Here is a 23627-nt window from a genome sequence, read left to right on the forward strand (position 1 = left end):
CCTAATATTTTAGATCTTTTTTGTTTGTTTTTATCAGTGTTTTTTTCTTGAGATGTGGGGTTTGGATGCAGCCATGGAGTGGGGTTTCATTGTCTGTGGTGGAGGTGGAGGTGACGGCGGTGGCCGAAGATGGCGACGACGACGGCGGCCAGAGATGGCGACGGCAGCAGTGGCCGGAGGTGGCGACAATGGCGTGGGAAATGGCGTAACCCTACTCCCTCTGCAAATGGCTTAAAACCAGTGACGAGGGTATTTCTGTCCTCAAAATATTAACCATGGTTAGTGTTAGTCATCCCGCCAGGAGTGTTAATGGGGGGGTCTACTTAAAAATATTAGAAAGTTGAGGGGCGTCTTTGGTACCTTCGATACCACGGGGTTAGAAGTGGAATTTGGCCATAGTTGAGGGGGTGTCTTTGGTACCTTCGATACCACGGGGTTAGAAGTGGAATTTGGCCACAGTTGAGGGGGTGTCTTTGGTACCTTCGATACCACGGGGTTAGAAGTGGAATTTGGCCATAGTTGGGGGGTGTCTTTGGTACCTTCAATACCACGGGGTTAGAAGTGGAATTTGGCCATAGTTGAGGGGGTGTATCTGTATTTTTCCCTTATTATTTTTCAATCGTGAATATTCATTAAAGATAGGGAAGACTGAGATGGTCCGCCCAAAAAGGGTACATATAGGATAAAAATACAAAGGGAGAAACAAGGAAAATACAAGAAGAAAAATAAAATTCAAGGAGGCAAAAAGTCAAACATCTCAGGACCTAATCTTCCAAACCCTTCCCGCGCTAATCTATCAGCTTCACTGTTAGCCGACATTCTCACATGACAAAAAGAGATAGAGGATCCTTCAATCCAGTCCTGGATCTTGTCAAAAAAGTGCGCAAACCTATTGTTTCCTCCAAATTTTATTTGATTGAGAGGTTTATATTCATCAAATCTTGTACTTAGTTGGTCAAGTAATTCTATTGTTTCCTCCAATGCACTATCAGAACACGACCATGGTTAATAGACAGATAGGGTGTTGAATTAATATCTTTATGTTGCAATTCATTTCTGTCATAATAGTGACACTATCCTTTTCTTTCTGAAGCCTTTGTTTGAAATATGAAATGATCAGCTTTATTGTTGTATGTGCCATGTATCCGATAGGTGTAATGAGAAGAAAGTGGTCACAGGTAGTTGTTAGTAATAATCACAATGATAATAAGCATTTAGTCTGAAAATCGTAAAAAAATGGAAATATCAATTAATCTAGTCTGATCAATCACCATATTCCGAAAGGTGACTCTAATACAAACTTTTATCTATGACTTAGTATAATATGTTGAACTCACCTCCAGTCATGAGGACTAGCTCCTGATGTTTGTTCTCCGATGGGTTAGTCCTATGTGGGCCACCCCATATTTATGATGTTCCTAAAGATGGGTTAGTCCTAAAGATGGGGTTAGTCCTATGTGAGCCACCCCATATTTATGCCAACAAAAGCAACTTTGACTCATTCATAGGCCAGTTTGGATGTATTAAAATTTTCTCGGGGAAATTTTGTTTCCCATGGAATATGAACATTAAACTTATTCATGATTTTTTTCCAAAATATTTTTTTTCCTGTTTTAATGGAAACTTGCAAGCCTACTAGACCCTAGAATTTTATTTTCCGTGAAATTTTTTCTGTAATTGACCCCTTCCCCCCGATTGGCTTCAAGCCCTTCAAAGATGTAAAAGAAAACTCTCATTTGGACAAATTGGATCCCCAATGGCTATAGCGACAATGGTCTTTGTGGGGCCTATCTTTGGTTGATTAGGATCATCTATGTAGTGGGTCCTAGCATGAATCTCCATTTGGTCGAATTTCATGTCAATAGGGCAATCCTATTGACCAAATTAAATGTAACTGTGGTTCATTGGGTGTGGACCATTGTGCTTATATTTTAGTTTTTCACTTTCCATATGCAGGCTCTTTGATCAAATTATTACGATCATCAAAAGGCATTTGTTGGTGGGACCCACAATATCAAATATCTTGATTACCTCTCTCTCTCTCTCTCTCTCTCTCTCTATATATATATATATATATATATATATATATATATATATATATATCACACACAGACACACTAGATGTTAACAAAATCTTTATTGTTTTCCCTGTCTTGGATTTTGTACATTAGTTTATAAAAGCTCTACAGTTGGGTTCGAACTAATGCTTGAGCTTCTGCAAAATATAAGTTCTTATTTCATAATCCTGGCTGTTGAATTTCAAAGTGAGAATCAGGGCCTTACGTTCATCGGGCTAGGGAGAGATGAAAAAATGGGGAGACTGGACCTGCTCTAAATGCGGTTATTTTAACTTTACTTGGCGAAGAGATTGTCGATGCTGTAAGGTCCGGAAAGCAAAAGGTAAATCTTGGCTGTCTCCACCTTTTCAGGATATTTTGCTCATACCTCGACAGATGTAAGACTCGAGGGTCTTTGGCCAGACTCTGGGGAAATCCTAGGCGGTACGGAAAATGGGATTCCGACCTTAACCATCTCCGGGAAGGAGGTGGAGGACCGTAAACACCTTCTTAAATCATGCTTGGTTGGTAGGATAAAATGGAGGAATTGGAATCTTGTTGATATATGGAATCGAGCTAAGACTTTATGGAATATTCCGTCTCTCTCTATGCCATGCATTCTTGGTCCTAATGAGATCCTTTTCATGTTTGATAATGAAGATATGGCATCTAGGCTTTTGACAATGGAAGAAGAAGCGTGCAATTACTTCATTCCCTTCTTGAGTGGAGGCCGTTAAAAAGACAAGAGGAAAAGGCTATCTGGGTTAATTTTATTGGGATTCCTCTTCGTGTATGAGCAACATCTACTGTGGAGGCTCTGGGAAAATTATTTGGAAAAGTCCTTGATGTAAGAATGGAAGGCAACCATGGCCACTGTATGACGCATGCATCGGCTCTTATTCTTACTTCGGTTTGGCTCGAAACCAGATCCTTCGTTCAGATTTGGGTCCAGGACATTTGTTTCAAAATAGGTATAGAAATTCAAGCCTCCATGCCTCAAACTCAAAGACCGGTACAAAAGTCTATACATATTCGTAAGAATTTGTTCAGGGCTTCCTCTACCCGAGTTGATTCCTTGAATTTTCGTCCTTTGCCTCTGCCCCCTGTTGTTTCTAAGGAGCCCTCAGTCGTTCCTTTATCTCTGGGTCGGAAGGCCCAGGGTGTCGTCCAAAATATTGTTAATTCAGGCGGAGGTGATACCTTTGATCAGCAAATTGCACCAGGGCCGGCGATGGTTAATCTGGACCGACTTGGTGGGTCTGGCTCGATTGTCCTTCCTTCGATTTTGAAATTCAAAATTCAAAATCACCCGTCTTTTCGGAATGGGCCCTCCAAGACTGATTTTTCGGTAGTAGGCTCAGCAATGGGTGATCCAAAAATAGCTGTTTCACCTCCTATGGGTGTGGAGCTAAGACCACAGGATCATTTTGACAATATTAAGTGTTGGACTTAATGGTCTGATCTGTGACTTAATCGAACCCGAAAAACTGTTACTTGAAACGAGAACCTTTTTCTGTTGGAAATAAGAAATCTAAATAAACCAGTACTTATCTCTTTTGTAGAAAAAATTTGTGGAAAAACCCGATTAAGAAGAAGGCTGAATCGTGCCACTGGTCACTCTCCTTAAGAATCGTATCCGCCCCCTACCGGTGCAACCGGGATCTGTGAACCGATGCTCCAAGATAAAACAGCCAAAGTTGGCTCCAGTCCACGTGTACTCGCTGACTGGTCCACGCAGAACCACCTTGGAATAGTGCTCAGACACAGAAAGATCGGAGGAAGAAGATGATAAAAACAGAAGAAAAGTTGCCTCTGAAAATCAGAATTCGTGTACATAGATCTGTCCCCAAACGGTGTTGTTCTCTCCTTTTTATAGATGATGAGGAAGTGACCGTTGGAAGAGATTAACCACCATTAGTGTCTTAAACGTTTCTCTCCCAACAGTCACAAATATGATTGTTGGATATGAAACGATTTTCACACTTATTAGGGGTGTCAATACCAAAACGTGGGGAGATTAGCAAACCGATTTAAATTTAATGGGAAAAATTAAATACGATTTGGGCACGAAAAAGATACTTTATTGCAAGGTTGCCAGCGCGGGAATCGAAAGCGGGAATCGAAGGCTCCCAGGGAAGAATCCTACTAAAGGTTGCCAGAGCAGGAATCGAAATGGGAATCGAAGGCTCCCAGGGAAGAATCCTGCTTCCTTGCTTTATTGTACCCAAACCCAAATCCGGACCTCGGACCACGGACCACGGACCACGGGCCACGGCCCGGCGAGGCGAGGCGAGGCACGCGCGCGTGTGTTATTTACATTTTGGCTTGTGCTTTTCTAAAAGCCCAAGACCCAACAAATTCTAAAGCCCTTTGAAGGCCCAAGCCTTTCTCCAACTCTCTATCTTATATGGATAAGAAGAAATTTCTTCCAAAGCAATGTGGGACTATTAATTTGCCTTTGGTTTAGAGAGCACAACATACACACACACACTCCAAGGTTTTGGGTTCAAGTCCCCATTTAGTCAAAAGACATTTGCTTTCAAAACAAGAGGGGGAAACTTTAATTTGAATCTTCCCTCCAAATTTTAAACCCAAAGGAAAAAGCATCTTTGACTTTTCAACTTAAAATTTTCTTTTAAAATTTCTAACATCACGGCTTGGGGCCAAACATTGGCTTTCTTGAGATATGGAAAATCAAACATTAAAGCCAAGAAAATCCTGGGTATCCTAATGAGTAGTGTTCTTGGTCAATCAGTAAAAGATTTGAGCCGTCTGGCCTCATTTTCAAACTCTGGAGGGCCTAGGTTGTGGTAAATTTCTGCAACAATTGCTGGGTCGTCAAATCTGGAGGAGAGTCCTCAACTCTCCTCTTTTATTATAATCCTTTTTGGGAAAAGGACCTTTCGGAAGCGGTGGCCTCTAGGATGGGATATATGGATTGTTCAATGCAAAATCGAGGTTTCTTGGTAAATGCGTTTCTTTGGTAGAATAAGCTAAAGACTCCGGAAGTGGTGGCTCTCTAGGCAGGAAAAGTAAATAGATTACGCAAAATACAAATCTTGGGAACAGTGTCTTCGAGGAGATATAAGTACATTTGTGGTTTATATGACAAATGGCTCGTTGTTAGTGTTGATATTAATTGGGAGGTGACGTCTCTTTAATAGATTTTCTTGCTTTGCACGTTTTCGTCTGTGGGGCCTTTTAATTGGTAGTTTAGACGGTTCGTTCTTAAAAGGTAGATTCATGGGCCTCCAGTAAAAGGAAAGGGCATCATTTTTAGAGTTTAAAAATGGAATCCTGCAGCGCTTTCTCTTCGGAAGTTCGAACATTCAAGCATAGAAGGTTGCAACCAGTGGACTGCTCCCCTTGGATGGAGATCTTAAATGAGGTGCAACACTTATGGTATAATGAAACCAAGGCCTCCCTTGAAGCCCCCACCCCAAGAGAGATCGTCAAAAGTACCCTTAAAAGACAATGGAATCAGCTTAGAGAGGATTTTCTTCAGAATGTGGAGGAGCTCTTCCCTCTCACAGGCACAGCAACATTAAGGATATATGCCTGCTGGTTTACAAGCTTTGTTTCTTCAAGAACAGCCTTGAGGATGAGAAAAGAGAGCACCGTCTCAGTTGGGAAGCCAACTGACAGCTTTGCATCCGGAAGTTGGAGAAACTGATTGCCATCAATTCGGACCCGATGGAAGAAGTACCGGTACCGGAGTTTGCTATCGTGTTCTTCCCTAAAGAAAAGGAGCTACAACCCGGGATTGATTATTTTCTGTGTGAGTTAAGAAAGTGCTCTTAGGTTTGGAGATGTCTTTCTGAGTAGCATAGACATGGTTAGTTTCTTTTTGGAAAATATCTAGTTTTGGGAGTTTTTGGAAACCCATGAAGTTCTGACAAACAGGGCATGGTGGACTTCTGAGTCTCGGTTCAATTCTGAAGGATGTCAAGATCTTCATGGAAGGTCGCATAAAAAGCTAGCTTTAATTTTTGAAAGGTTACTCTCAAGATCTTCGTCTGAAGATCGCAAAGATGTTATGTTGTGCTGTTTTAATAGTGTATTTGCAGGAATGATCTTCTAGGAAGATTATAGTTTTTGAATTATTAGTATCTTGTGGTCTTGATGTATAGAGGCATGCAAAAAGTCTGATGATGTAGAAAAGTCTTTTTAGAGTCTGAAAAGAAGAGTAGCAAAAGGTATGAAGCAGGGAAGAAGAGAAATGTTAATATTTTGCCTTGTTTTTCTGTAGTCTTATCACTGGTCTCGGGTATGCCCGTTCCAGCTATCTCTGATATTTTGTAAAGCAGGACGGGACTCCTGGTCCCTAATGCTATTCCAATATCAATGAAATCTGTCACTTTTCAGAAAAAAAATAAAAATAAATTCAAAGTGAATGTTTGGGCTTTGTGAAAATGTTTTCAACTCACAAGACTCTAAAAGTAGCTTACAGAAGCCCTATAAATATAGGCTTTACTTCAATATCTTGTAGGTATATCAGTAAAAAACCAACTTCCATGCAAATAAAAAACAAACCAAAAAAATGCCTACTCCCATGTTCTCTTTTTGTGGTGTACTTTTTGACTTGTAAGTAGCATCTCTACTATTCTATACAGTGCCATCCTCTTATTCTTGCTGCTACAATTTCATTTATGGTGCCCATTTGCTTTTGATTCAATTTGTTTCGTCTTTCTTCATATAATAGTTGATGCAACTTTGAGATGGCTGAATTTTTGTTTGTTTAATTTCAGAAGAAAACAAGAATAGAATTCTCCCTCCGAAATGAAAGTGGGGCGAGCTTCAACTGTCGATGTGATCAGCAATCTTCCAAGGGATGCCATAGATGCAATTCTCTCATATTTGCCGATCAAGGATGCTGTGAGGACAAGCATCTTGTCAAATAAATGGAGGTATATGTGGGTCACAATTCCATACATTGTATTCGATGAGCGATGTTATCCAAGTGGTATCCCATCTTCGAAGAAGGAACTCTTTACCCTTAAGTGTGTGAACATTGTCGATCAAGTTCTCTTGCAGCATAGAGGATCAATTCACGGGTTCGAGTGTGTCAATTATCTTCCTTCCTGTTCTGATTTCGATTGGTGGATACTTTTCGTGTCAAGACAGGGGATTAAGCAATTATTCCTTGAATTTATTTGTAGTGATCTTTATAAGTTGCCTTCATGTTTCTTCTCTTGTCGAGAGCTATATCATTTGAGATTGCAGGGTTGCATTTTCAATATACCTCCGGCATTTGATAGCTTTAGTCGTCTGCAGAGCCTTTATCTTTGTAGTGTAGTCATCTCCAATGACGAATTCCAATGTCTGATTTCCAAATCTCCGCTTCTTGAGAGTTTGACATATCTAGGTTATGATTACACTTGTCCTAAAATCAATATTCCGAATCTCCGATACTTATTCCTCTATGGTTCAGTTGAAGCTCTTTGTTTTGAAAACACCCCAATTGAGGAGCTTGGGATGCACAAGGTTCTCTGCTGTTTAAAGCAATGTTGAGGGGCTTGGGATGCAGAATCAATTCTTACAAACCACAATATTAATTTTCTTCTTTTTCATTGGTGTTCTAGGATCTGGCTGTTGGTGATATCCCGGTGATGGTTCCTAATACATGTGGGCATCTTAGGTATCTCTCTTTGGACGTAGATTTTGGAAATGGAAAAGAGATCTTGGCCATTCTTTGCATGCTTAGAAGCTCGCAGCATCTCCAGTTACTTGTAATTAGAGTGAGTTATCTAAACACAAGATTTAGTTTTTTTTTTTTCTTTTTCGGGATACTACTCTAACTTAGATTCCAAATTCTAGGTATGGGATAGCAGTGCTTTCCCTGAGGACTACTGCTTGGAAGCTCAAGAACACAAAGATTGCATGTGGAAACACCTCCAAACCGTGGAGATGACTCATATGCATGGAAGTAACTCGGAAATAGAATTCATAAGACTGCTTCTCGTTAATTCACCGGTGCTTAAGACACTGACTATCAAGAATGAAGCCAACGAGGTAAAGGATGAAGAAGCAAAGATTTTGAAAAAGTTGGTTCGATTTCGAAGAGCTTCAGCACAAGCAGAGATCTTATTCAGTGCTTCAGGGGAGGACATGGGCATTCCATGATCTGGCCTTTGGTAAATATGATTTTTGTTTATTCTTATCATTAATGGGGTCCTGGGGAAAATTTTAACTTCTCTTTGCTTGTTTAAACTTTACCATTGCACGTTATTGATTCTTTTGTCACACAATGAGTCGTGACTTTACTCATTGACAAACAGATTACAGAGTGGAACTAACCTTAATAATGATCATCACTGAGTCGATTCTAACAATAGCTTGCATACTTTTTCTGAATTGTTTTCTCTTCTGAGTAAAACTTGACGATGAAACTTTGTAGCCTTGTTTAATAAATGGGATTTGCTAGCCACTTTCGAGGAAATCCATTTCTCGCCCCGATTTTGCATTTCATGACAGCCATGTCAGATGAATTAAATGAGTAAGACAAAATCTGCGAAATAGTCAACATGTGTGGCTGAAATGCAAATGCTGGGCGCAAACTGGCTTTCCAGAAAAGTGGCTAGCAACTCCCTTAATAAATATATGAAAGCTTGTATATATGTTTACCTAAAATTGATTGGGATTTGCCAGGAATTTACCAGGGACTTTCGTAGAAAGGTATTTCGGCTGGCTGTTGCATGAGAGAGCAGCCCCACACAGGCAGGGGTGGCAACGGTTCGGTTTGACCCTCAAACCGAAACCGAACCGAACATGCTTACCTCCAAACCGAAACCGAACCCGAACCGAACCGAAACCTAAACCGAAACACTCCAAACTGAACCGAACCGATGAAAAGGGGCACATTTATCATTTTCCTATGAAAAGGGGTGCATTTATCATTGTCCAAACCATACCGAAACTGAACCGATCATCGGTTTGGTAGAACCAAACCGAATCTAGCAAACCAAAACCGAACCGAAATTTGAATCGGTTTGGTTTAACCAAACCGAAACCGAATTTTCAGTTCGGTTTCGGCTCGGTTCGGTTCGGCCAATTTTGCCAAGCCTACACACTGGCCAATTTTCAGAAGATTCATTTAATTCATCTGAGGTGGGTGCTCTCTCATGCAACAACCAGCGGCGAAATGTCTTTCTGCGAAAGTCCCTAGCAAATCCCAAATTGATTATAACTGAGTCTACAATTCCTTTGTTTGTATGGAGACATGGTTGAACGATCATATAGCATGCTCATTAGATTGAATTATGTAGTACTTTTTCCTGGCAACTGAAATTTAATGAGGTTGGTTCAAGCTATTATAACGCACGTATCACCCTGTGAGTAAAAATTTATTAAAGCTATCATTTTTAGTATGTAAAAAAAGGGATTTGCTAGCGTCCATCGCAGAAGGCATTCCGTGGATGGTTTATTGCATGTGAGAGCAGCCCACCTTATTAATGACGACAAAATCTGTTGAAAAGTGAGCCTGTGTGGCTGCTCTCACATGCAACAGACCGTCTGCGAAATGCCTTCTGCAATGGATACTAGCAAATCCCGGAAACAAAAGTAGGACCTTTTAGAAATATTTTCCCTTTCCAAACTAATTCCGATTCTGGGTGTGCTTGGATTGCCGGAAACAGGTACTAGAATCCTCATATTTCTTGGTTTTGTCCGATTCTGACATTTTGATAATAAAACAAGTAATCAAGGGGCGGAATTGACACCAAGGTGGAATTAAAAGGGGAAAATGACATTTTCTACCCAAGAGGTGGAATTCCTATTCTGCCGTGGTTGGAATAAAAATTTTATTGAATCTTTTTGAAGAGGAAGTCTAAACTGAAGGGAGCCCTTGCAAAAAAGTGGTGAAAGGGCTCCTCCGTTAGCTGCACATCACCATCATGTTGACTTTTCGGCCGTTATTAATGCATGATGGTGATGTGTAGCCAATAGGAGAGCCCTTTCACCTCTTTTTTACAAGGGCTCCCTTCAGTCTAGAATTCCTCATTTTTAAATTGAAGTTTTTATTTAAGTTTTTTCTCCACTTCTTTTACAGGGAAATCGGAATAGGAATTAGACTAGGATGTTGATTCCAATTCTTGATTCCAGCAATAAAAAAACAATGCGTGAATGCGCCTATTCTTTTGATGAAAAAGCATTTTGTGCATTAATTAGGGCATGTTTGGATTATGGATTCTATTTTCTTGCAAAATGATTTTTCCTACAAAATGATTTTTCTATTGTTTGTTTGGATAACTCATTTTCAGGGATATTTTATTCATGGGCTTAAATTTTCTCCAAAATACAGGGAAACCCAAAAATTTGGCCATACTTACTATTTTATGTTTAAAGAAAACAAAATGTCCAATCTCCTAGAACGACAAATTATATGGTGCCCAAGTCTGCTTGGGCACATACACTAGTGGGGGCTTCTGCCCTTGAAAAAATGGGCTGCTGTTGGATCAAACATCAAGGGTGGATGCCCCGCTAGCGAACTAAGCATGTTTCATTCCGTTGTTATTCCCTCTTTTTCCAGGAATATTTTTTATTGGAAAATATTTTCTCATAGAAAAATTGTTGTTCCTATTAAAACGATTTTAGGCGCCACTAACTTGATTTGAATTATGTTTTGCCGTTAGCTTTAGGGTGATGATATTTTCACCCCCCGCATTACGTATGCGCCCCCCAACGCCCCAACGTGATTTGACGTCAAAAAGCGTTAAAGTTGCCCACTGTTCACGTCAAATCACGTTATAATGGGGGCGCATGCGTACTGCACGGGGTTGAAAATATCATCTCCCTAACTTTTAACCTTAACCAGTTGGTATTACAGATTGGAACAATTACCAATGTGAGACAAAAATTAGGCGGAATTATCAACTTGACGCTTTTATGAAATTATCAATGAGGGACAAAAGAGGTCTTGTCAGTAAGAGCTGGATGAAAATGCCCTTTTTTTAAGCAACAAGTATTGCTTTTCCACTTTTCCCTCTTCTTTCCCTCTTTTTTTTTTTACTTTTCCATTTCCAACTTTATTTTTTTAGCCTACTAGTCATCTTCTTTATCGTTTAGCCACCATTGGAGGCGGGAAAGCTCCAAAACTTAAAACGTGAGTTCATTGCCATCTATCTCTCTGTATCTAGGTTTTGTTTTTCATTTATTTTAGGGTTTTGCATTTCTCCTTCTCCCTTTCAATGGCAGATGAGGAAGATGAACTGTAGGATAGAAAGAAAAAAATGGTGAAAATGAATGAGTGAAAAAAAAACAGAAAGTAAAAATGTGTTTATAAGGGACTTGATAAGCTCATTCGGAAATTGGTAACCCCATTTTGATACCAGATAACTCCAATCCCAGAGACTTGAAAACCCCATTCCAAAACTCCAGTACCCTCAGCCAATTTTAAGGGACTTGATAAGCCCATTCGTAAATGGGTAACCCCATTTTGATACTAGATAACCCCAATCCCAAAGACTTGAAAACCCCTTTTTGAAACTCCAGTACCCAAGCCCATTTTTCAGGGACTTGATATGCCCATTTGGAAATTGGTAACCCCATTTTGATACTAGATAACCCCAATCCTAGAGACTTGAAAACCCCTTTCCAAAACTCCACTACCTTCGGCCAATTTTCAGGGACTTGATTAGCCCATTTGGAAATTGGTAACCCCATTTTTTATACTAGATAGCCCCAATCCCAGAGACTTGAAAACCCCCTTCCAAAACTCCAGTACCCTCGACCAATTTTCAGGAATTTGATAACCCCATTCGAAAGTTGATAACCCCATTTTTATACTAGATAACCCCACTCCCAGAGACTTGAAAACCCCATTCCAAAACTCCAGTACCCTCAGCCAATTTTCAGGCACTTGATAAGCCCATTCGAAAATTGGTAACCCTACTTTTGAGAGTTGCTAATCCTCTTCCAGAAAATTGATAAACCCCTTCTGCTACAAAACCCTTGCCTATAGCAACTCTTCTAATGGCATTACAATTATGCTCATGATAGAAATAACAAAATCAATGGATGTTGTTTTCATTAAATGTGCTTCATGTATTAAATCCCAATTTATGTATTACAAAAAATTTAAGTATATCAAAAAATGTTTAGCCATCCATTCATGCATCCAAAAGGTGTAATGAGAAGTGGTCACAGTTAGTTGCTAGTAATAATCACACTGATGATGAGCATTTAATCTGAAAATCGTAAAAAATAGAAAATCAATTAACCTAGTCAGATCAATCACCATATTCCGAAGGGTGTGGCTCTGTTATCAACTGTTATCTATGATTCTGTGTATTATGTTGAACTCTCATCCGGCCATGATTACTACTAGGTCTTGATGTCTGTTCTCTGATCGACGATTAGCTTCGGTGAAGTTGACGCTCTCTTCCATTGTTTATGATCCGTGAAGGAGTGCTACTAGTCTGATGAAGGCCTGATGGCTAAATTGATTCGATCACAAGCTATCTCTTATCAGGGACACTTTTATGATCGGTTTTCAATTCTATTTGTCCCACGTTTTCCTCCAGTGAAGGATAGTGGTATGAATACTGAGTAATTAGCGTTAGGCAACAGGTCCTAATCACACCAGAATTCCTATATTATTAAATATTTAGATATGCATGGGGATACATGGGAACTAAGTCTAAAATCGTTGTTGCTAAAAGAAACTCTAAAAGTGGAGAAGAAATAGAAGATAGGGACGTTCCTAAATATGGGTTAGTCCTATGTGGACCTCACCATATTTATGCACACTGAAGCTACTTTTGAGTGTTACTCATAGGCTATGATTTAGCCGATACTTTGAATTTATTGTCGACACACATGTCCAGCCATATCCGACATGACCCGCGTGTTCACACGTATCGGCACTCCTTTGGACACTTTTAAAGGTGATGCTAGAAGTGTTAATGTGGGCGTGTGGACACATTTTTTGTACTATGTTAAGTGTGACATTCTGTTTTATTGTTGAATATTGTGTTTACCTCTTTTACCATTAACACTTCTTTTATTCTAATCTCTTCTTTAACTAATATTTGCTGTTATATCCTCTCCCATAAACCTATAACACTAAACAAACTATTATTCCAATACTATATTCATTGTATAATATTGGTCTCCCTTTCTCGTTATATATTGTAGAGGAAGAGAACTAGATTAAATTGTTGAATGCGTTACTATTTGATTATCTCATATTTTATAGCTTATAGGTGATTAATTCTAAGATTTATTAGTTTGTTTAATGAATTCGTATTTGGGAGATTTTTTTTCGCTCCCTCTAGGATAATACAACCCCGCTTTAATGTGAATTGATGCCAAAAAGCGTTAAAGTCTGCCCACAATTCATGTTAAAAGGGGGTGTATTATCTGTAGGGGGGGAATAAATCATCTCCCTTCCTATTTATATTGTTACAAATTTAATTATGATAGTAATCAGTAATTTATATGTATACACGTCACGTGCAACTATTTATAGATTTTTAGATGTTGTCATGTCATCTGTATCGAAACACGACTCATGAATCCATATCTACAATCATGATTATATATACTCTGTATTTTAGTCGTGTCCCTGTTTCAAAATTTTGAGGGTTTGCCGTGTCTGACAATTCATATCCATGTCCGTGACTCCGTGTTGTCCGTGTCCATAAATAGCTCATAGGGGCTAGGGCACTTTGGATGTATGAAAATTTTATTGGAAAAAATTTCATAGGGAATTTTTTCCATGGAATATGAACTTTAAACTTATTCATGATTTTTTTTCCAAAATATTTTTTTTCCTGTTATAAAGGAAACATTCATACTATACCCTAGAATTTTATTTCCCATGATATTTTTTCAATAATTGTTTAAAAAAAAAAAACCTACTTCCATGGTCTCTGCTTGTGGTGAACTTTTTAACATCTAACATCTATACAAAGCTGTCCTCCCTTATTATTGCTGCTGCAATTTCATTTATGTTGCCCATTTGCTTTTGATTCAATTTGTTTCTTCATATAATATTTGATGTAACTTGTAGGTAGATGATTTTTTTTTGTTGAGTTTCAGAACAAAACAATAATAGATTTCTCCCTCCAAAATGGAAGTGGGGCAAGCTGTAACCTTGGATGTGATCAGCAATCTTCCAAGGGATGTCATAGATGCAATTCTCATGCATTTGCCAATCAAGGATGCTGTGAGGACAAGCATCTTGTCAACTAAATGGAGGCATATGTGGGTTACATTACAATACCACACACTGTCTTCGATTGGCAATGCGATCCAACCGATAGCCCATCTTCGAACGAGAACCTTAAGTGTGTGAACATTGTCGATCAAGTTCTCTTGCAGCATAGAGGATCAATTCACAAGTTCAAATGTTTTAGTTCGTCCTCCTGCCTGTTCTGATTTCGATCGGTGTTTACTTTTCCTCTCAAGACACGGGATTAAGGAATTAATCCTTGATTTTTATGGTGCTGAATTTTATACGTTGCCTTCATGTTTCTACTCTTGTCAAGAGCTATACAATTTGAGATTGTATAGCTGCCTTTTTAATATACCTCCGGCATTTGAAGGCTTTAGTCGTCTCAAGAGCCTTGAGCTCTTTCGTGTAGTCTTCTCCAGTGACGAGTTCCAATGTCTGATTTCCAATTCGCCGCTTCTTGAGAGTTTGACATATATAGAATATAATAATCCTTGTCCTAAAATCAATATTCCGAATCTCTGATACTTATACCTTGGTGGTCCATTCGAAGTTCTTTGTTTTGAAAACACTAGGGCTGCAACTCGGGTCGGGCGGGTCGGGTTTTGGAGAACCCAACCCTACCCGAGAAATATCTCGGGTCGGGTTTTTTTCGGAAAACCCACGATTCCCAAACCTTGCCCTACCCATGATAAATCTTGGATTGGGTCGAGTTTTTTCACGTTGACGCAATTTTTTAAGAAAAATTCTTGTTTGGCAAGGCAACTCAACTCATAGAAGCAGAAATTACACTCACATTACACTTGAATCAAACAATGATGTAATTACACTCACATTACACTTGAATCAAACAATGCTGTAATCAAACAATGTTGTAATTACAATCAAACAATGCTGAATCAAACACTTGAATCAACTCAACTCATAGAAGCAAAAATTACACTCACATACAATAACCCTGGGTGCGTGGGTTTTCACTTTTAACTTTTAACTAACGATAGAAAAAAATGTACATACTATAACTTATGTAACTCGGGTCGGGCCCCTTCAAACCCGGCTTGACCCGAGATTCATGCGGGCTTTTGAATGCTCAACCCGGCTCGACCCGAAACCCATGAAACCTGAACCCAACCCAGGCTATTTTTGGGTCGGGTCGGGTAAAACCCGGCTCGAGTTGCAGCCCTAGAAAACACCCCAGTTGTGGAGCTTGGGATGCACAAGGTTCTAAAATCGAGTCTACAATTCCTTGTTGTGTATGGAGATGTGGTCGAATGATCTCATAGCATGTTCACTTGGTTTTTAGGCAACTGATACTGAGCCTTCCATGTTTTGGTAATGTGAGGAACTCAATCTCTCTTTTTTTTAATTGGTTGCTCAGAGCTTTTTGGGAATTGTAATATTCTTTGAAATCTGGTTAAATAATAAGAAAAAGATTAGTTAGTCCATAACCAAAACATGGTAGTGCGAATATCAGTTGCTGTTTTTTTACCCTACTTTTTAATTGAGAAACTCTATGGTGGCCAATCCTATGGTTTAGGGTGGTAGAAAGTGCGGTGGGAACTGCTTGTTGGATGATCTATGCTCTTCATTTGTTTGAACGATGGCATGATCGGTGCAGTCATTGGACCCACTTCAAATATTCTCCCACATCGGAAAAATGGTTCCATTAATTACACCAAACATATGAGGGAAACTCATTTATGTGTCCTTGAAGGATACATAAATTGCTCAATCGAAAACTAAGCATGGGTATTGAACAATCTGACCCATTCATTACTTGATGCCAAGGTTTCAAGGGGCTCATATCTTGGTTTTCTTTGGACCCCAATTGATACTGAGATGTAAGCATTGGATCCATAGTCTTGTTTGAATAGTAAGAAGGGGAAATATGGTTTTTACCGGTACTAAGAAAAGATCCATGTATTTCCTGTGTCTTGGAGTTTGTACGCTAGTTTATTAAAGCAAAGCTATTGGGTTTGAAATAATGGTGGGATTCTGGAAAAATTATTATTTTTTAATCCTGACTTGAATTAAGGGCGAGCCTTGACATACGGTAAGGTTGCTCTATTGTGACCTGGTGGTCACGGGTTCAAGTCACGGAAACAACGTCTCTGCAAAGCTGACCCCATAATGACAGGAGTCTCGTGCACTGGGTCGCCTTTTTAATCTTGACTAGAATTCCCAAGTGAGTGTGGGTCTTTGCCAACATGTTTTCAACTAACAAGACTCTAAAAATAGCCTACATGTAGACACCCCATTTTGACAGGGCCCTAAACCCGCGTATTCGAATGAAATCCCGAGGTTGAACAAGGTCTCGAAGTGCGAAACCAACCCGAAAAACCTGGAGAATACTGTCGTTGCCAGGCCCTTTGATCGATGTTCTTAACCCGAGAAGCTCCCCTTAATTTGAAGCCCTGATCCCCACTCTCATGTCCCCGGAATCGGTGAAATTACCAATGTAACCCTCGCCTCTGATATTGGCCCTTTATTTATTTATTTATTTATTTTGAACCTTGAATTGTCGGTATTAATATCCGACGCTCATGTCTATAGATTGGGTCGAGTCAGGCCAGGGTCAGGCGGAAAATGAATGGAATTAATCTGAGCCTAACCCGATTGCCAGTTGAAAATCTCAACCCGAATTTCGTGAATCAACCCAAGTCGCATCCTAACCCGTGTCTCGAGCTCGAGCTGGGCGTAGTTTAAAGAAATATGAAAAGGGAGGGTGAATTAGCAGGGCATGGGTGTGCCAATACTAGCTTACCATAGGCAAATCAAAGAAGAAGAAAATTTATTCCGCCCCCTTTTCCTACCCGAGCCAGCCCCCCTGTAGAGATAAGAGTAGTTAAAATACACTAGATGGGGCTGTCTAGAGCAAAAAGGGGGGGGGGGGCAAGTATATCATTCTTCAAAATAGGGATTTGGGCAAAGAGGAAATCAACCCATCTTTAAGGGTATTCTTGGATGTTCACATTGCTTGCTTGAGGAGTAACAATTCTAAGCCATAGGATCAACAAGGAAAGTGTGTGGGTAGGATGAGGTGAGAAAGAGATTTTTTAGGGTTTGTAAAGGCAATGGAAGAGATCAAGGGTTGAAATTGCACAAGGCACATGGGCTTTGCAATGAATGGCTAAGATCATGCCCATGAAAATATCTAGGTTATAAGAAGCAACCAGAGAGAGAGAAAAGGGAGGCTCATGGTCGTTTGAGAAAACAGAGAGGGAGAAGCATAGGAAAAAAAAAAAAAAACCCACAACCACCATTTCCTCCTCCACCGAGCCACCACCACCACCAAAACCGATTCTACCCTACCCACAGCCACCGCCATCAGCCAGCAGAAACCCATTTCAAAGCAAATAAAATAAAATAAAATAAAATAAAACACAGTCACCACCTTCTTCTCCGGCAAGCTTGCCGGAATCCGGCAAGCCTACAACCTCTCCATCTTCCTCCTCCACCGAGCCACATCAAACCCATTTCACAACCCTCTCTTTCACCCACCATCACCGGCCTTTTTCTCCGGCCAAACCACTGGAATCCGGCAAAAAAAGAAAAAAAAAACACCACCACCGGCCACCCTCTGCCATTTTCTCAAGCTCGTTTTTAACCTCCACCACCATCTTCCCCTTTCACCCACAATCCCCACCTCTACTTTCCTTCCTACAGAACCCCCTATTAAAACCCATTTTATTCCACCTTCACCGACCACCTCCTCCATTTTTATTTTATTTTTATTTTTTTCTCCACCAGCCACCACCACCTCCTCTGCAGATTTTCGCCCCCAACCACCTATCCCCATCTTCTCCGGTAAGCTTGCCGGAATCCGGCAAGCTCAATCCCACTCCTCCACAGCCACTCTCCATCGGCCGCAACCTCCACCCCTCACAAACCATTTGTTTTCCCTCTTCACCACCTCCTCCCCAAAACCGAGCCACCCTTACCGCAACCACCTCCACTCCCACCACCGAACCCCACCCAAACCACCACCTCTGCAACTCCTCCACCCCAAAACCCATTTTACCCAAACCCAATACCCATTTTTGAACCAAACCCATTTCAAAAAAAAAAACAAAACCCAAAAACCAGCCATCGTCGTCCCCCATTTCTTCCACCTCCACCGCCGTACCCCACCACCTCTAACTCGACAAACCGCCACCACCACCTCCTCCATCTCACCCATCTCCCTCGTTCCTAGGTCTAAAACCCATTTCATTTTGATTTTCCCCATTTTCTACCAACAAACCCATCTCATTTTCACCCTAACCGCCACCATCTCCGACCACCTCCATCGTCTTCAACCCCCATTAAACCCTCTGTCAAAACCCCCATTAAGAACCCATTTCTCCTCCACCATTGAAGCCGCCCTCGCCGGCCTAAACCCATCTCCGAAAAACCACCTCCACCATCCGACTCTCCCTCCCTGCAACTCCAAACAGACCCTAAAAATCTGAAATTTTCTTAGAGAGAAAGAGAGAGAGAGAGAGAGAGAGAGAGAGAGAGAGAGAGAGAGGGAGAGAAGAGGGGCTCGTCTGTTTGTATAAAAAAAATAATATAAAAATATACATATATACAGAGAGAGAGAGAGAGAGAGAGAGAGGGAGCTCGACCCCCAACTCCGTCTCCTCCAGCCGGCCTCTGCCCATCCGCCAATCACACCCATTTCCACCGCTCATCCCATTTTGGCATCCCGCCATCGGACCTGAGTTCGTAGTGATCTTCAGGTATGTCATCTCTCCTCTTCTAACAGCTCAGGTAACATTTCCATTTATTTCTAATGTTGATCGCACTAGGATGTTTGTTCTTGCTTCATTTCTTTCGATTGAATGGTGTCTATTGCATGATTTGGTTTCAATAGGAGGATCTATTTTGGCCCTGAGCATTGGGTAATGTTGTGATTGTCGGTCCTCTTTAGTTGTGGCTTTGATATATATATTTGAATGTCCTGAAATTGCAGATAGATTGGGCTGTGATTGGGGTGTGCAAATAAATTTCCGTTGTAATATACTTTGATTACAAACCAAGTTGGAATTGCGCGGTCCGCACAAGTTGATCTTGGTCTTTTAATGCACTCTGCAATTCTAGCTTGTTTTTGGATACCTCTGTGCTTACAAACTGAATTTAGTTGTAATACTCTGTGATTATCCTTGCCACCTGTTAATGATAGCAGGCTTATGATTCCCAATAGATTCGACCATCCAGTTGGCCTATGGGGTATCCTTCCCTTCAGATGCTCTTTTCTAATGTTGATATAGTCACTCAGGGCATCAATAATTCTTGGTCATTTTGTTAGACTAGCTGGTTGTGTGGTGACACCCTAAGACCATTTTTCTTCTCCCTGCTGATTGGGCTTTCTTTGTGTACTTCTAATTGAATCGTAGGAATCTCGGAGCCTACCCTTCATTTTTCACTCATTCTTTTGGAGTTTGTGTTGATGCTTGGGTTTCGTTTTCTAGAGTTTCCTTTTGTTTTTGGAGTCTTCAGCGGAGTTCGAGATTGTCGTTAGCATTCGATACCTTCGTCGATTTTCGAAAAACTTCCCCGGCGGAGGCTATGACGGAATGCTTCTTGAGCCAATCCCTTCCCTTCCTACCTTAGGGTTCCCGCAGGTTAAGGGATTTCTTCCTCTTTAGAGTCTGTCATAGAGAGTTTATGAGTCTGTCCTTTCATCTTTCAGAGTCAGTCTTCAGCATAGGAGTCAGTCCTTCAGTCTTTCAGAAGTCAGTCTTATCATTATAGGGGTTAGGATTTTGTCCACCCTCTCATCAAGTCGTGCGTTTTTCTATCCACTCCTGCAAGGTATAGGATGCTGTCCAACCCTTGCAGAGATGTTATTCTGTTCGTTCCCCCGCAAAGCATAGGATGCTGTCCAACCTTTGCGGGATATCAGGAGTCTGTCGTACCCTTACGATGATAGGGTTCTGTCCTCTTGTGTCAAAAATTCCAAAAAATATTTCAAAAACACTTAAAAAATAAAAAAACATCTAAAAATCGAAAATCTCAAAATCTCGAGTCATTAGGATTGTAGTTAGGAAAATCTGGTCCGTACTACGGATGGCTTGATCCCTAGCTGAGGGGTACGTAGGCAGCTCAGGCGTGCAGCTGGCATCCTGAGTCCAGTCATCACCCTTTCTTTTTACACCATTTTTACACCCTTTCACCTTTTTTGTACTCTTTTCACACCCTTTTCATCACCATTTTTGCAAATATCTTTCACAACTTCAAAAACTTCTATAAGCTTCAAAATCTTTCAAACCTCTCAAAACTTCAAAAATTCTTCAAAATAACCTTACCAGTAATTTTCAAAAGATCTTCCCATAGAGTTAGGAGTCTGTCCTAGGCGTGTGGGGTGTCTTAGAGTTAGGAGTCTGTCCTGGTTGTGTTGCTTTGCCGTGTCTGGTCGTGTGAGTGTCCCTAGAGTTAGGAGGCCTCGAGTCATGGTCGGCTAGACACTTAGTCGAGCCGATGGCTAGACCAGAGCGCGCTTAGATAGCCCATGGTTTTCCTTAGGACGCGCAGCCTAGTCACACATAGGGTGTAGGGTCCACTTGCATTAGTTAGGGCATATAGGGAGTCCTAAAAATTACCATTCACTCGAACCTAAGTAACGGCACAAGAAGCCTTAAAAACTAGTCAGGTCTAGTTGATCGAGTCTAGGATAGCAGTCCTAGAGGGTTAAGCATTGTAGTTTAGCATAGGCCGCCGAACTACGTTGGCTCTGATTCTTCCCGAGGCCGGGATACGTAGTGCAGCTAAGATGGATGGCCATCTTGGTCCGAGCCAATTATCGCATTAGAGTCTAGGGTTTGTCATATTGTATGTTTTGCTGTGTTTTCTTACTTCCCTGTACAGATCCTATACCTTTAGCTGTAGCATGCATGCGTTTGTCCACTAGAACATAGACACCAATTAGGCATGACACTCATAACCTAGCTATTCTTAGGCGTCATGTCTTTCATTTCCCTTTTGTGTGTGCTTCTTATTCATCTCCGAGACATGCATGATTAGCTAGACGTTATCTCGGGGATATTCGTTCCCATTTCGCATGATTTTCGCCCAAAACTCTTCAAAGTTAATGATAAATGGCATAAGAGACCAGGTGCTTGCACTTGGGCAAATTGGGGCGCCTAACCCCTTCCCCATTCGTCATCAAGCACGGACCTTTTATATCTCTGGTTATCTGTTGCGACAGAGCACAGGGTGGGATCCAGGGCCTACTTCCTTGGATGGCGACTCTTTCTTCGTTCAAGGTGCGTCTCGAATCCGGGCTAGTCCCCGAATCGAGAGGTATCTCACTTTACATCGCCGCTCATGCTGTGAGGGGCACTCTTTCGAGAGTTCCTTGGCGGAGCTCTCCTTCGCGTGGACGATCTTGAGACTGGCGTGGGGGCATGTCCCCCCGCCTCTCTCGGATTGGGGTCCACAGATTGGCGACTCTGCTGGGGATTTTTTGAAACATTGCCTAACTCTGTAAAAATGACATTTTAATTAATTTTGAAGAAATTTGGGTCAAAACCAAGCTAAATGGGAACTTTATCGTTAGAATCCAGGGGCACCAGATAGGTGCGTAATTAAAACGAGGGATTTACACACTGCATATCATGCATCGTCATATTCTTTATTTCTTTCATTGTTTTCATTATTATTGGCTCCACAGGATAGATTCGATGCGTGCCCGACTGGGATGTCATTACACCCTGATGGTACTGTTGAATCTATTTCCAAGCTATGCGCCGGTGCTGCAGCCGTAGACATTGGGCGTACTTTTGTCTACAGCAGCTGATGGGCAATGAAGCATACTATGTATAACATTGGGCGTACTTTTGTTATACATGTTAAGTATGTTTCTGTGGACCTCGATCCGAGAGAGAGGCGGCGGGGGACGGGTCCCACGCGCGAACAGTCTCAGGATCATCCACGTGAATGGAGAGCTCTACCAAGGAACTCTCGAAAGAAGAATGCCTCTCACAGCATGAGTGACGATATAAGGTGAGATACCTCTCGATTCGGAGACTAGCCCAGATTCGAGGCGTACCTTAAACAAAGAAGAGTCGCCATCCAAGGAAGTGGGCCAAGGATCCCATACTATGCTCTGTTGCAACGGATAACCAGAGATTATAAAAAGAGGGTTCGTGCCTGGTTACGAATTTGGAAGGTCTAAAGAGCACCTCATCCGCCCAAGTGCAAGCACCTGGTCTCTTATGCCATTTATTATTGATTTTGAAGAGTTTTGGGCGAAAGTCATATGAAATAGGAACGCATATCTCGGAGAAGACGTCTATCTAATCATACATGTCTCGGAGATGAAAAATAAGCATACATAAAAATAAATGAAAGAAGTGTCACCTAAGAATAACTAGGTTATGAGTGTCATACCTAATTGGTGTCTGAGTTCTGGTGTGCAAACACATGCATGCTACAGCTAAATGTATAGGATCTGTATATGAAAGTAAGAAAACACAGCAAAACACACAACACAATTCAATTCTATACATGACTGGACAAAATGAGTCCTAACTCTAATGCGACCTGACTCGGACCAAGATGGCCGTCCATCCCAGCTCCTCTACGTATCCCGGCCTAGGGAAGAATTGGAGTCAACGTAGTTCGATGCCCTATTCTAAACTAATATGCCTAACCATCTAGAACTGCTATCCTAGACTCGATTCCACTAGACTCGACTGATTTTTAAAGCTTTTTTGTACAATTGCTTAAATTCATGTGAGTTGTAATTTTTATGACTCTATATGCCCTAACTAATGCAAGTTGGTTAGCCTTAAGCTAATGCAGGTGGGCCCTACATCCTATGTGTAACTAGGGTGTGCAACCTAAGGAAAACTATGGGCTGACTATATGCTTCCTAGTCTAGCCATCGGTTCGACTAGATGTCTAACCGATCAACTTGAGGCCTCCTAAATCTAGGGACACTCACACGACAAGACACACCATATCAATACAAATCAGGACCGACTTCCAACTCTAAAACACCCTAAATATCTAGGGCAGACTCCTAACTCTAGGGGGAAGATCTTTTTGAAAAGGCTTTGAAGTTTTTAGTATTTTTGGAGGTTTAAAATGTTTATTTTTAAAGGTTTGGCTGGACCTGAGATGTGGATCCCAAGCTGCACTACGTACCCTGTGGAAGGGATCAAGCCAACGTAGTTCGGAAATAGAACTCCTAACTACTCTCCTAATGACTTAAGATTTTTGAGATTTTTAGTTTTTTAGATGTTTTTGATATTTTGACACTAGAGGACAGAAAACTATCATCATAAGGAGAGGACAGACTTCTGGAATCCCGCAAAGGTCGGACAGCATCCTATGCTTTGCTGGGGAAAATGACAGAAACACGACTCTGCAAGGGTTGGACAGCATCCTATACCTTGCAAGAGCGGATAGAA

At 41.0% G+C, this 23627-nt stretch overlaps 1 protein-coding gene and 1 long non-coding RNA gene across 2 annotated transcripts; both read left to right on the top strand.

Annotated features, from left to right (window-relative positions):
• The first annotated feature begins 6836 nt into the window (after positions 1–6836).
• Positions 6837–7568, top strand: LOC143858232 (F-box/FBD/LRR-repeat protein At1g13570-like). Its single transcript, XM_077368891.1, has one exon. The coding sequence runs from the start codon at positions 6837–6839 to the stop codon at positions 7566–7568; it is 732 nt and encodes a 243-aa protein (XP_077225006.1).
• An 89-nt stretch (positions 7569–7657) lies between these two features.
• Positions 7658–8389, top strand: LOC143858066 (uncharacterized). The gene is made up of 2 exons (XR_013238853.1): positions 7658–7795; positions 7875–8389. It is a non-coding gene; the product is annotated as an uncharacterized LOC143858066 (long non-coding RNA).
• The last annotated feature ends 15238 nt before the right edge of the window (positions 8390–23627 follow it).

This window comes from Tasmannia lanceolata, unplaced genomic scaffold (genome assembly GCF_043159265.1).
Source record: "Tasmannia lanceolata isolate RefF3 unplaced genomic scaffold, GAP_Taslan_0.1 ptg000025l, whole genome shotgun sequence".
NCBI lineage: Eukaryota > Viridiplantae > Streptophyta > Magnoliopsida > Canellales > Winteraceae > Tasmannia > Tasmannia lanceolata.